We start from the raw sequence: 14,827 nt of genomic DNA, 5'->3' as shown, positions 1-14,827 counted from the left end.
TAATTGTGAAGGGAAATTTGTCTTGCACGATGCCTGATTTGTACACCAATACTCATTTGTACAAAAAAGATGCGGACCTTGCATTCTGGAGGAGACCACTATTAATACATAGGATTTCTAATTGTGATCAGTGCCATGAAGGCAAAAGGACAAGGTGTGTGAGCAGAGCTAGAAGGAGCCCTGTCTGAGAAAGGGCCTTTATCCTGGGGCCTGAACAATGAGGAATTAGTCCAAGGAGGAGGGGGGGGATTGGGGCAGCACTCAGACACTGGGGAGTGCCTAGCTATAGAGCCCAGTGTAAGCAGCCCCTTGCTGTGTGTGAGGGCCTGCGAGAAAGCCTGGCTGGAGGGGGGAAGAACCTGAGAACACAGGGCCTTGGAGGCCTTCACGAGACTGTCAGGTTTATCCCAAGAAGCTGAACCATGGCCAGCAGGGGATGGCATGACCTGATTTCTCATTTTAAGAGGTCATGCTCCTGTTGGAGAATGGATGGGTCAGGTCTGGCAGTAAGATGGGAAGCAAGGAAGTCTCTTGGGGCTGCCTCCCCCCGGGCAACGGCAGACTATGGTTTGTATTAACAGTGGTAATGGAGGGGGAAGGAATTTGAGATGGATTTTGGAGATACCAAGAACTAGGGGATATATATTCCATGTGGCGAGCAGAGAGCGGAGGGCAATTCCCAGCGGCAGGGTACACAGAGGCGCCATTAGTGGGGATGCCCACCACAGGGAGGAGTGGCTTTGGGGCAGTAGGTGAAGGGTTCAGCGTCGGGACACGGTGAGTGTGAGAACTACAGGATACGCGTTCCATAAGCAGTAGCTGCTCTTATTTATTTCGGGTACTGCATTAAGTATGGCTCTCTAGAGACAGAGACTCCCCAAGGGCAGGACGTCTGAGTCTTTTGTCAAACACTCTCCAAGGACCTCTTGGGGCCAAGCACTAGCGCTGGCACTGGGATAAAGATAAATGGGATGGGTCCGTGTACTTGAGAGAAACTGTGAATCAGAACATCGTATGTTAAGTGTTGTCACAGAGGAACGTGCAAGGGGCTTGGGGACCTCAGAGGAGGGAGTGAATGGGTAGTTCCCGGCTGGGGAAGGTGTTACAGAGACATTGGCCTTGGAGTAAGAATTGCCCAGAATGGCATGTGCAGAAACCAGAAGCTTGAGGGAACGTGGTGGGTTTGAGCAAGGAGAGCAGGGCGTGGGCTTTGCACATCTCAACTCCCCTGTAAGGTCATTAGGTCTTCAAGGACAAACACGTCTCCTACTTCTTCAATTCTCCCAGTGCCATCTGAGTTCCTGACAAAGTGCCCACACCGAGAGGAAACACCAAATTTTTGGTGACCCCAGTTTCTCTTAAATGTCCCAAACTTAAAACACAAGAAGAAAATCTTCAATCTTCGTGGATCCCTCAAGTTTGGCTATGACGGTGAACCGCCTCTTGGGCCCACAGCACCGGGTGGGGTGAGTTGGGGAAGGCACCGGGGGTGCCCCGGGAGTGAGGGGTTTGGGAATGGATGGAATAAGTGCGTTTACTGGGGGATTCTGCTGTGGTGTCTGGAGAGGGCGCACACCGCCCCCACCCCTGGGCGGCTCACTGGCCCTGGGTAAGGTGGGAGAACTGGGAGGCCTGAGGTTTATTCAGGGCTCACGACAAACTGTCTTAATATAGAGGCTATTTCATTACAGGGCAAACAGAGGGATCTTGCTGGCTGTGCGGACACCTGGCCACTCCTTAGTGGTCTCTGCTATTGCTAAAAGGTTCCCCGGCGCCCAGGTGAAGGGCCTGCCCTGTCCTCCAGGGCCACTTCCCCTCCTTCTAAAACAGGCTGGCCACCCCACTCCCGAAGGATCAGATGTCCCTCCAAAAAACGTCTAACCCATTTCCTTCTTTGTGGAAAGAGGGACACACAGGCTAAATGTTATATGTAGCCGAGCGAATTCACTAATTGTCCTCTACTGCTGAACCCACCCCACTCCCAGCTCATTCCTTTACGCAGCCCTCCGCGCTCTCTCTAAGCACCCTGGGGTCCTCTGCATCCTGCTCCATTAACCACAGGGGCAGCGACATTGGTCTCCTCATCAGACGGGGGGCTCCCTGAGGACAGGAAGTGCTTCACGTCCCTGGAGCTCTTCCCAGTGCTCAGAGCATGACTAACTGCCTGTGTCCCAAAAGCAAAGCAGTGAGTTGAAGAGCCACTTTATGCATGAGAATTGATGAAGGACCTGGGACCCAATTGTCCAGGTCAGAAGACACAGGGATTTGGGGCGTTGAGATGATGATTCTGAGTAGGGAGAAGGTGTCTGCTTTCGGGGGGGGCTGTTCTCCTCACCTGTGTCCCAAGCCTGTTTTCCCATCCAAGGGTGGGGACCAGGGCTGTTTACTATTTCCCTTTGCAATTCTGGAAAACTGCCCCCGCCCCCCGCCCGGCCTGCTGTGCTGTAGGCCACTAGGCAGGGCGTAGCACCCAGACTGATCCTGCCCTTTGCCCTGTACCAAAGAAGAAGTTATTCACTGTTTCTCCGTTTATTGAGCCCCTATGGTGTTCCAGGCACAGGAGACATAGAAGTGGGTGACAGCCCCGCTTAGCAGTGAGATGGGGGCTGAGCACTGAGGGAGGGCAGGGTCACTTCAGCTCACAACTGCAACAACAGTGCATTTGTGCATCACCATTGCTTGGGACCGAGAGTCCTAGAAGGAAGCGCAATGAGTTCAGTGAGGCCGGGTGGGACACACCAGTGTTGGGCGCGGGAGACACACACAGAAGAGAGTTGGCCTGGGCTTTGCACATCTCAACTCCCCTGTAAGGTCATTAGGTCTTCAAGGACAAACACGTCTCCTACTTCTTCAATTCTCCCAGTGCCATCTGAGTTCCTGACAAAGTGCCCGCACCAAGAGGAAACACCAAATTTTTGGTGACCCCAGTTTCTCTTAAATGTCCCAAACTTAAGGCTGTCAGCTGTATCATCCAGGGAAGGAGATGGGGGTTTCGACCTCCGGGAAGTGTGCGGTGGGGGTGCTTACTCTGACCCATGCTCCTCCTCCTCTGCCTGGGAAGAGTTCTGTACGTGACAGTCGTTTCAGGAGACTTGTCTGTCTCCTCCACCCTTGGGCTTTCCCAGTCACTCCTCCCTGGGCCCTCCATTTCCCTAACTCGGGCTGTAGATATTTGGGGCAAATTACAAGTTAATCTGCCATATCTTCCAGTTCTCAATCGGAAGCGCCTCCAGAGCATGGACGAGCCAGCCTTCAGCAATTTTCTCTAAAAGGAGGGAAGTGGCAATCCAGTATTTGCAAGCCCAAAGCCCCTCCTAGAGACGTGAAAGGTGCTGTGGACTAGGTAACAGGAGACCCAGCTTTAGCCCCGGCTGTCCTTGGCTCACTGTGTGACTTCAGGCAACCTGCTTTCCATCCCTGAAAAATGGGATTCCTGCCCACACTCTGTGTGGAGGGACATTCATTTCCATTTGGGTACTGAGGTGACTTCCATGGCCCTTAGAATGGAATGGCTCAGACACTTAGAAAAGAATCCTGGGGGGAAAGAGAGGACTTGCCATCTTTATTCCCAAGTGCTTATATTGGAAGGAGCAGGTGTTCGATCAGGGAAGCTAGAAAGGCATCCTGCTAGAGGATGCACTCCGGGGCAAGAGGTCCGGCATTAGCGAAGGCCGACTGGAGCTCGGTATCTCTGACCCCCTCCCGTGCCGCTGGTGTGAGCCTCTGATCTTTCCCCCGCCTGCGTCGCTTATCTACCTTCATGCCTGTTTATTCATGTATTGAGTGTACCCTTGGGCCCGTTGGGGTTGTGGCCCCTGCCAGAAGGTGTTAGCTGATAATTGCTTAGGGTGCGACCCCTCCCGGAATGATTCACACTTAACGATTGCTGAGGAAAGGAAGGATCTCAAGACTAAGGCATGACTTTCTAACAATCATTGATCACTGTGGGAATAAGGGGGATGTTCCAGGGTCTGAAAAAAACACACATGATTCTCTGTGGCTTCAGCTGGTCCTGAGAAGGCGGGGTGTAGAGTGTGCTTGGGTGTGCTGGGGGTGGAGAGGGTACAGCTTCCGGACTCTGGCTGTCTCGAGCCTGGATCATCAAAGGGACCACCTCCCTAGGCCTCAGCTGCTCTCTTCTATGGGACATCTGCCCAGTGGCTTGTGGGCAGCCTGCTCCGTCTGTCCGTCTGCCTGGCCCCCCCCCCGTGGAGACTGGCAGCAAGGCATCTGGTCGCTTTCTCATGATGCCCTTGCAATCCACCAGAGGCTCTCACCTACCTTCTGTAGATGGTACCGCCCTGCCCAGGAGGCCCTGCACCATTTGTCCTTGCAGATGCTCTGGTGGTGGAGCTAGAAGAGATGGAGAAGAAAGAAGGCAGCAGAGTAAGGCTGTCCTGGGACCCAAAAAGGGCAGGGCAGGGCCAGAGCCAGAGCTGGGGCCTCGTAAGTGCAGTCATTCCTCAAGCATCCTGGGAGTTGAAGAGAAACCGTGGATTGGTTTGTTCATTTACTGATTCATTCATTGATTCCCACCTCTCTCTCCTTCATTCTCCCTCCCTTTACCCTCCCTTCCACAGATACCTAGTAGGTACCTCTCATAGACAGAAACCGCTCGTGTTGTGGGTACAGAGGAGGTGGCCCACCTGCTGCTGCCCGTGGTGGGAGGGGTTCTGCTCTGGGGACAGCGGCCATGTGACCCGGCAGTGCAGGGCAGGGCAGGGTGCCAAGGACAGCATGGCACCCAGGCCACGGAGACCAGCTCCGTCTGGGTAGGGCAGGCAGTCGGGGAAGGAGAGGTGGGGCCTGGAGTCAAGTCAGTGAGAGCAGCCCCAGAGGATGTGGTGAGGTGTCAGAGCATTGGACTTGATCCTGAGAGAGTACTGAGGGTGTGGTGGGTAAGGGCTGGTTGGTTTTCTGGTGGTTGTTTTTTTTTTGCCCTTTTTACCAAGGATTTTGGGCAGGGTACTGGCTGCTCATATTTGCACTTTTCAGATCCTTCTAGGTGCAGCGTGGGGAATGGATTGGTTAGTTCTTTCCAATCCCAGGCTTTAGACCCAAAGTAATTTTGAACCTTTAGCAGAACTAGATTCATCCGGTCTCCTCCTTATCCCTGCAACTACTCCCCCCATGTGCCCAGACCACCCCTCTGAGGAGACAACCAGGAAACCTAGCATGTGGCCAAACCATGCTGGCCCCACCCCCTCTAAGGCCAGCCTGGCGTGCCCCCGGCCAGAGCATCTCCCCCACCCCCCTGACTTCTTAGCGGCCAGGCCAACTCAGCCCTCCCCAGGGAGCATGCTGAGCGGGAAGGTGTGGACAAGGCTTTACCTGTTCTTCTGTCTGGCTGGATAGGAGGTATTCCTGGGGGGAAAGAGAAAGAAGGAATGAGGGCTGCACTGCTTCCCCCTGGGGTTTGGTGAGACGGGAAGGGCTCATGGCTCTTTGGGGTTCAGTGCCTTTGGTGGGTAGTCAGCAGAATTCCAGTCCCTTCCCATTGTCCTCGTATGGCCGGGCCACTTGGCTGCTCAAGGGAGGAGGCAGTGTGGACTACTGGGAAGGGCACGGCCTTAGGAGTCACTGGTGCCTGGCACCACTTGAGCATCCTTGGAAAAGTTTTTAACCTGTCTGAACCTTAGTTTTCCCACTGGTGATAAAGGGGACGTTGTTGTGAGATGTCATCATATGTGAGCATTCTAGGTGTTCAATAAATCTCTTTCTTCTCTCCCCATCCCCTGCTCCTCATGGGGTGTTGGATTTGTTTTGTTTTGTTTTTTTAAGATTTTATTTATTTATTTGACAGAGAGAGACACAGCGAAAGAGGGAACACAAGCAGGGGGGTGGGGGAGGGAGAAGCAGGCTTCCCGCGGAGCAGGGAGCCCGATGTGGGGCTCGATCCCAGGACCCTGGGACCATGACCTGAGCCAAAGGCAGACGCTTAATGACTGAGCCACCCAGGCGCCCCCTACTGATGGTTTTTATGTTATTTCCAGTTCTTCCTATTACAAACAAGTTGGCAATAAATACTCTGATACAGGTATCTCAAGGCTCATGCATCAATAGCATTTCTATTTAGTACATGTTCTGAAGTGAGACTATTGGTAAAAGGTATGCGTACTTTCAACTTTGATGGAGAATGCTAACATGTCCTTCACAGGGTATACAAGTGCCAGTTTCCTCAGACCCTCACCGAAACCACTTAAATGTGTAGATAGATATAGAGAGATATAATGTTGACAATGAAAAGGAGAATACTACCCTCTGTCCAGACTACTTGCTCCTTGTGCTCCTAGGACATGACTCCTGCATTAAGACTACCCTCAGGGAACATGGATTCATTTTAATAATTCTATCTGAGCCAAACAGAATCAACTAGAAAGCTTGGCCCGTGGCTTGGCTCCCATCTAGAGGCTGAAGCCCAACTTCACCACCTGTCTCCGGAGTCATCCCTAGTATGGATGGCAAGGGCACCAGCAGGGCGGGAGGCATTGCCCTCAAGCTTGGGGTGACTGCACCCCCACATGCCCGAGCCAGCCCCGAGTTTAACGCCTGTAGCCTGGCATAATGAACTCTCCAAAGTGTTGGGGTTTGACAGTCATTCCTATGGACACTCTATGGCACAGGTGACCCCTACCAGTCCCTGGGAGCCTGGGCTTGAAGCTGGGCCTCTGCTTGGTGTCACTGAACCCGCTCAGGACCACTCCTTGCTGGACAGCATCCACCTTTGTCACTCACCTCTCAACTGCTTCCCCATCAGCCCAAAGAACTGGCTTGCTTTGCCCCTCTTCACCTCCTGGAGCTGGAAGTGAATGCCACCATCCTGGAGAAGCAGAGAGTTCATTGTTAGAGCTGCAGGGGAGGCTGAGGCTGGAGATGGGACAGGGCAGGCAGCCTGAGCGACACCAGCATCATGCCACTTGGCTCTGTGCCGGCATGCAGCCCTGGTGCATTCTTTACACAACACAGTGCCTAGACACAATCATTCATAGCTAATGTTCTGCCTACTGAGTTCCTGGCTCTGTGCTCAGCACTTTTGTGTATTAACTCATTTAATCCTCACTGAAGCCACACCAAGTGAGAACCGGTACGGTCATCATTTTACAGATGAAGATACTGAGGCACAGAGACATTAGTTTGCCCAGGCTCACCAGCTAGGATGTAAGAGATGGAGCCGGAACTTGAACCCAGGTCACCTGGCTCAAAGGCTCAAACACTGCAGCCAAAATCTCACTTACTCTTTGCATCCGCTGTAGGAAGTGACTATGATTTATCCCCACTCTATGGATGAGGTAACTGAGACTCATGGAGGGTGAGTGACTTGTCCAAGGTCACACAGGAAGTGGCAGAGGCAGGATTTGAACCCAAGGAGTCTAACTCCAGAGCATGGGTTCTGTTCCATTTAGAAAACGTCTCCAACATGGACAGGAGCGGGCAGCTGAGGAACTCACGGTGGGCACCCCATAGGCAGGGCGGGAGTGCTTCCCTGGAGCCCCCACTCTTGCCACTGCTGTCCCTTCTTCCCCCCCAAAACTCCCCACATTGCCCCGGATCTACCCTACCGCACAGCCTGGGCCTCCCATGTGGAGCATGGCATGTGGCCTGGGGTGGAGGCCACTTCTCTGGGCAAAGACATTTTCATCCTTGAGCTGATGGGGTGAAAGTCTGGGCCAAGAGCTCTGGATTGTACTTCTCATTTTTCTATCAGGCTTTGTGATGTTGGCCAAAAAGTCGCCTCATTTTCTGGCCTTAACCTGAGCCCCCAAAGGGCTTGCTCAGCTCTGCTGAGAGGAAGAGATGCTTGCTAGTGGAGAGGGTGACAGTCGTTAGACCATCTCCACATCTGGCACATCTAGGCTCTGGCTCCACATCTGGCACATCTAGGCTCTGGCACAGAGCCTAGAACACAGTGTGTGAGGGACACAGAAAGCTGAAGAGGGGCCCTTTCTCTGGCAGTCTGGAGAGAGGGGGGAGGACGGGGTCTCCTTTTCCAGAAAGGCTGGAGACAGGCAGCTGAGCCCTAGAGTAACACAGGCCACCTGCCAAGAGGATGGGAGCTGGGCTTGGATCGGGGGTTGGCTCTTTGGTCCCCTGCTTCCCTAGGGGCGACACTGGAGCTCCTGGGACAAGCAGGGACCTGGCTGGGGTGCAGTGGACACCCCTCTTCTCTCACAGCTCATCTGGTCCTGACTTTCAGGACCAGGAGTGGATTGTTTTCTAAACCCTGGACTGATTCAGTCACTTCCAGTCTGTCTCCTCCCCAGGATGTCAAGCGCTGGGGTAACTGTCTTAGGCTGGAGTCACCTAGCCCGGCCAGGAACCAGAAAAGTCTCTTCGGAGATTTGGACCCATTGCTGAAAACTCATGAAAAGCACTTTGCCTGGGTAAAAGGCAGCCTTCAAATGCAAGCTGGAGAGAATGACTACTTATGAGTTAAGTAAGGCTTACCTCTCTCCCACCGTCCGCGGGGTTTCTGGACACTGGATCCCTTTGACTCAGGAAAGACTCCTCCTCCACCTGAAGCCTTCCTTATGCATTTAACCCAAATTCCTAGCTCCAGGGATGACCACAGGTGGGGAAGCCCTCAGGGCTGGGGAGGTGATTAGGTCATCCTGGCACTGCCTCGTTCCTTCTTTCCATCACCTCACTCCTTTTCTGTGAATGGTTCCTCTACTCCCAGCCCCATGTCTCGGGAAACAGAATAAGCATGAGACCCCACTGCAGGGGGAGGCGCTCACGGGTGGGAAGCCCAGCAGCACCCGGGAAAGTGGATGATGATGTTTCTCGCGTGGCTGTGTAGAGAGCTTCCCGTCACCAGCCCGGCTTCCCTGGGCCTGGGCCAGGTCCCATGATGTTTGGCACAGACTCTGCAAAGCATGTCAAAGCGTGAGAAGACCCTTGGGGACCATCTTCCCTCTCCTCCCATTTTACAGGTGGCCAGAGAGCAGCAGTGACCTTCCCAAGGTCTCACAGAGTCTGTGGAGAAGCTGGGACTTGAACCCAGGTCGGTCAGCCCTGTGGTCTTCTCCACTGCACACGTTTCCACATTCAGACAAAGCAGGAAGGAAACCCGCCACCAATGGCAGTTCCTTCTGTGGCTCTTCCAGTGGTCCCAGGGTCCCAACTGGATTATCCCAGGACTGGGAGAACCAGGCTCAGCTGTGCCCCATCTGCCCTCCTGAAAGCCTTCACTCAGCACTGGTCCTATGTGGTCTGTTGGCCTCGCTCCCCTGTCTGATTCGGAGCTGCCCAAGGTCAGGATCTTTGTCTTCCCAATCAGATGGAGTGCGGCACCGATGCTCTGTGCCTAATTTTTAGATCTCTCCCGTGACAGCATTCAGGTCAGTTTAGTTGAAGACAGTGGTCATCAAACCAAGTACTTATCAGGAAATAAGAGTTTCTTTCTTTCTTTCTTTCTTTCTTTTTTAAGATTTTATTTATTTATTTGACAGAGAGAGAGATAGTGAGAGAGGGAACACAAGCAGGGGGAGTGGGAGAGGGAGAAGCCGGCTTCCCGCCGAGCAGGGAGCCTGATGTGGGGCTCGATCCCAGGACCCTGGGATCATGACCTGAGCCAAGGGCAGATGCTTAACGACTGAGCCATCCAGGCGCCCCTGGCCAACCCCCTTGAAAGGAAATTCTGGAAAACGTCCTCTGACACATAGACACACCCAATCTGACCTCGGACAAATGTGCAGTCATGCTTTTGAAGCTGCATCACCTTGGACTAACTTTGACCTTTCTGTGCCCCGGTTTCCTCATCTGTGAAATGGTGATAGTAATGGTACTTTCCCCACAAGGTTGATATGAGGATTAAACTGGTTAATATTTATGAAGCACTTAGGACAGTACCAGGAACGTAGTATATGTGAAATAAAACACAAACTCACACTCACACACACATACGCACACACACCCTTGCTCCCATATACGCGTGCCCCTTTGGATGTCTGCCAGGCCAGGGGCCATGGCCTTGAACCTACCTGCAGAGGGGAGTCAGACAGCATGGCTAACAATGTACAACCTTCTGTCCGGGCAGCCGTGGAAGGGCTCTCCCACCCACTCCACAGCAGACCAACCCATGCCTCACCCCACGGTACCTCCAGGGTCAAGGTTATCCAGGACTCTGCTTCTGCTCTGAGTGCCAGTCCCTCATCAGCTGTCACAGTGCCGGCAGACAGCCCCATCAGGAGAAGCAGGGGGAGGCAGGGCAGCATCGCGAGTACTGCTCTGTCCTGGAACCTTCTGGGGGCCCCTCGCAGCCTGAAGATGCTGTCTCCAACACGCCTGGGGCCTCTCTCTGGCTCCTTTCATGTGTGTTTGGGCGGTGGGGGTGGGGGGAAAGCTCCACCTATTCGCTGTCCTTCCAGCTACCCTGCTTTTCCTTCTTCGGCTTATCTGGCCCCTGGGGCCACTTCCTGTGACTCCCTGCCCTCCCTCTTTGGCTGGCTGGAAAGGCCAATGATACCAGAGGAGGGACCAGACCTCTTCCACTGCCATCCCAGCACTTGATCCCCGGGCTTAGCACTCTGATGCAACACAGGCCTCACCTTTTGGCTGCATTCCCTCGATGGCAGGTGCACAATGGGGCACTGTGTGGGGGCCTGGCGGGAAGCCCGAGGGGGCCTTGTCATCCTGAACATGGGAAGGGAGAGTGTGTGGCTCCTCTCTTCCCGGTGCTCTGCTCCCCTGTAAGAGAGGCCTCTTCTCCAGAACTCAGTGCTTGACCACTTGTCTCCCCATCACTGCGCCCCCCCTTCCTGAGGTTCCCCTCCATCTAAGGTCCCCATGTATATACAGAAATGCACATCTTGCCCTAAGAGAAATAACATAGCACTTAAAGGAATAAAGCTTCTCAGAGGGAAGAATTGGGATTTACCAGAAAAATGGCCTCCTGCTCAAGTGTCATCAGCTCGAAACTACTTCCCACTGCTGTCAAAGTGATCTTTCTAGAGCCCTAACCTGACAAGTCTTTCCCAGATTACAGCCTTCCAATGTGTTCTCATGGCCCTTGGCATAATGTTCGGGCTCCCTAGCATGGCATTCAAGGCCCTTCTCCACTTAGTTCCTCCCTGTCTCCCATCCATCCATCCATCCATCCATCCATCCTTCCAACCATCCATCCATCTGTCCATCTGTCAGTGTAGAACAAGGGCCCTGTGGTCAGAGACCTGAATTCCAATCCTAGCTCCACCACTAAATAGCTGTGTGACCTTGGCACATTGCCTAACCCCACAAAACCTTGGAATCCTCATCTGTAAAATGAGATTAACAACACCACTTATTTCCAAAGTTGTTGGAGGATGAAATGAGATCATGCGTGTACTGCACTTAGCACAGAGCGAGGTGGTAAATATCTCACACCGTTAACTGTTATTACTGTTACTATTATGGTCCGGGTGAAGCACTGGGCCACTAGAGGATGAATAAGACGCCGAGCCTGTCATCCAACATCTCCCAGTCCAGGAGAGACCTCTGGCTGGCAGGGAAGCTATGTTCAGTTTGGAATGTGCCGGCATAGAGATGGGAGCATGAGAAGGACATGCCCCCTCCCCATCTGCCCCAAAGCCATTCCCTGGTCCCAGACACACCGCACCACCTGCTTCCAGGACCGGCTCAGACTCCTTGCCCCATGCCCTGACCCTGGCTTGTTGCCTCTGCCTGGACCTCCTTTTCCACCTGGTGTATTCCCACCCATCCTTAAAGGGCCCGCTTCATGGTCACCTCCACAGTAGAGTTTTTCTGTGCCTATTCCTGACTCCGGCAAGGAGTTGGAATTGTTTGGCCCTCTTCCTGGGCTTTCCCAGTATCTCCCACTTACATCCCTTGTAGCTGAGCTCAGGGGAAGTGTGGGAGTGGCAGCCGAGAGGGAGAGTGGATGGGAAACCCAGCCCTCGCTCTGTTCACTGAGCCTCACAACCTGGTGTGAGGGTTTGCTCCCCCGGAGGGAGGTGCTTTGTTCCCTTTCTCCCAGAGGGGAGGGCTGGGCTGAGGACAGCCTTGCTGGTCTGCTGCAGTAGGCCTCAGCTATCTGAGAGTGGGGTTGTGATACAAGTGTGCTTGGTGCACAGTGGGTCCTTAACAAATGGGCAGTCACTCTGAGTCCAGGCCAGTGAAGGCAGAGAGGGAATAGGGCAAGCATGGAGGTTTGGGGGAGGACACCCCCAACACACCCCCTCCATTCCCCACCCCCGCCCAGCAATCTCTTTGGTGGATCCCAAACCTGATGGCTTTGGAACCCCTGCATGCGATAACATGCAGATCCCCCAGCTCTGCCCTCTTCTGGCCCTGCCAGCCCTGGTCTCTGGGTCTGTCTCCACACTCCAGGTGATTGTCATTCGGCCTCCCACTGAACTTCCCCAAGGGCAGGGCATTCCACTTTGGGTTTTCCATTGTTGTTCACAAGCTCTTCTTTCCAGGGAACAGAGTTTCGCTTTTCATCTCCTTCATTTTACAGATGTGGAAACTGAGGCAGGTTGGGCTTGTTCTAGGTGACCGTAAGAATTGGTGGCAGACTAGCATCCCAGACCCCAGCCAGCTGCTTCCCACCTCCCACCAGGGCCTCAGCCTCTAAGGGCAAGCAACACAGAGCTGGAGGCGAAGTGACAGCATGGACCTGGGGGGGGGGGGGGGAGGCGATGGCTTCCCATTTTGCAAGTCCAAACGGGCTGACCTTAGGACTTAAGAAGTATCCCTGGGCCTCAGTTTCTCCATCTGCAAATCGGAGCTGCTGCTCATTGGATGGTGGTAAAGATTTCATAATTACCCCAGTTTTAAGGAGCTCTCTGCACAGGGCCTGGCACGTGGTAGGCGCTCAATAAATCCTCACTTGTTTTCTGTGATTATTCGACCTCTGGAACCCTGGACTCGACGTGGACTCCCGCTCCCCCCCCCGCCCCGCGCAGAAGCCGCCCCGCGTGGGACAGGATGTGGTGGGCGCACAGCGGGGAGGAGGCAGGGGCCACGGGGCAGAGGAGAGGGCGGCGGGAAGACAGGAGAGAAAATCCCAAAGGTCCGGAAGGCCGGGAGGAAGGCAGGGCACGGGCTGCAAACCGCGGCTATTTGCAGCGCTGCCTTCGGGCTGCGGTCTCGGGGCTGGCGCTCGCTGCCCCGGCCGCCCGGCCAGCCGCCCCGCCGCCCCGCCGCCCCGCCCGGTGCCCTCGGCCACCCGGGCACGGCCCCGTCCTCGCGGCCCCGGCGGCGGGAGGGCTGGGGCGCGGAGCCGGGCGCGACCCCGGAGGGCTGCGTGGAGGCGGGTGCGGAGCCGGGCGCGCTGGGCCGGGGCGGGCGCCGGGGGCCGTGTGGCCCGCGGGGTGGGTCGCGGCCGCGGCGAGGCTCCCGGGGCGCCGGGTGGGCGCGCAGGATTGCTAAAGGCTGCGGTTTGGCGAAGACCGCGGGAGCCGAGAAGAGAAAGGGCGCGGGAGGGAGGGAGTTTTTTTTAAAGCTGAGGGCGAACAGCGAGGAGGGAAACACGAGAACACGAGAGGAGGGCGGGCGGCGGGCAGGAAGCTGATGTTTCCCGAGCGCCCACTCGGTCCCCGGCAGGAGGGAGGATGGGGCTCCGCGAGGCCAAGCGCCCTGGCTAAGGCCGCCCTGCGGCGGAGTGGCAGGGCCGGGATTCGAACTCGGTGGGTCTGTGGCCGCGCGCTCTCCCACCTGGGCTGAGACGCCGGCCGGGCGGGGCCGGGAAGGGGAGGCTGCGGGGAGGGGGCTCCGGGCAGGGGTCGCGGCCGCCCCGTGGGGACACTTGTGGGGAGGGGGTGGAACCCGCGGGGGGGTCCACCGCCCCGGATGACGCCGCAGGGACTCTGCTTCGGGCTTTCCAGCGCCCCTTCAGCGCCCCCATGTGGAAGCTTCTCCTGAAGCCGGGTCTCCCCTCCTAGGTCGGAGTTGGCGGATCCAGGCCAGGCAACAGCTGGGTCCTGGTCCCCCACGGCCTGTCCTGTGGATAGAGGAACAGGAGGTAAAGGAGGGGCTGGGCTGCCAGAGGGGGCGAGGCTCCTCGGGCCGGCAGCCTGGTCCTTCTAAGGGAGGGCAGGGGAGGAAAGTACCCCGGAGTGCGGGATCGGCGCAACCTCTGAAAAAGGCAACTCCCCCACGTCTTTGAGGTTACGCTCCTGCATTCAGTCGTTGACTCCGGACTTACCGGACTTACCGAGCACTTTGCAACATGGGAGTTGCCCCAGAGCAGAGATGAAAGAACCAGACAAGCATTTATAACAATTTTAACTCAGTGTGGAAAGTGCCATGGAAGGGGCATTTGGGGAGAAACCAAGAATCCTGGACCCCCTGTACTCACACTGATGGTGCAGGCACATTTCAGACACTTGTCCTAGACAAGACACTTTGGGTTTAGGAACGTGGGTCTCTACACCCAGAGCGCACATGAGGCCAACTGAGCAGTTGCCCTCTGTGCCCAGAGGTTGTGTGGGCAGATACCTCTGCCCAGAGTCACGGCAGACATTTGGGCCCCAGCCTGCCTTGTTTTTGACATCGAGACTTAGTTATGCCCGGAATATCTATGGAAGGGCCTGAAGTTATTGCTCAGTTTCAGAAAGAAATTCTCAGAGTCCTGAAAACGATTCAGAACAATCCCCGACCTCACCCTTATGGTCAGACACCTCCCCCACCATGGAAGGCACATCGTGGCCCTGGGGGCCCCTTTCTCTGTAGGTCCCTGACACACATCTCCATCTTTTTTTTTTTTTTTCAGTTAGGCTCCGAAAGGAAAGAGAAATACATGGTGGGGAGTATTTGTCCCCAAGAAGGATCCAAGTTAAGAGTAGAAGCAAAGCATAACATAGTGGCTAAGAATGAGACTCTGGGGGGC

The 14,827-nt window shown here is 55.1% G+C and overlaps 1 protein-coding gene across 1 annotated transcript; it reads right to left on the bottom strand.

Moving 5' to 3' along the window:
- Positions 1-2,533: 2,533 nt before the first annotated feature.
- On the bottom strand, positions 2,534-10,276 carry TAC4 (tachykinin precursor 4). The gene is made up of 5 exons (XM_025859452.2): positions 10,098-10,276; positions 6,736-6,820; positions 5,332-5,364; positions 4,282-4,353; positions 2,534-2,694 (listed from the first exon to the last, which is right to left on the bottom strand). The coding sequence occupies exons 1-5, from the start codon at positions 10,212-10,214 to the stop codon at positions 2,630-2,632; spliced, it is 372 nt and encodes a 123-aa protein (XP_025715237.1). The 5' UTR covers positions 10,215-10,276; the 3' UTR covers positions 2,534-2,629.
- Between the last annotated feature and the right edge of the window lie 4,551 nt (positions 10,277-14,827).

Source organism: Callorhinus ursinus, unplaced genomic scaffold (assembly GCF_003265705.2).
Source record: "Callorhinus ursinus isolate GAN/ISIS: 27379988/994484 unplaced genomic scaffold, GSC_fseal_2.0 scaffold52, whole genome shotgun sequence".
In the NCBI taxonomy this organism is placed as follows: domain Eukaryota; kingdom Metazoa; phylum Chordata; class Mammalia; order Carnivora; family Otariidae; genus Callorhinus; species Callorhinus ursinus.
The sequence above is the reverse complement of the archived record's forward strand: the minus strand, read 5'-3'. Positions and strand labels throughout refer to the sequence as shown.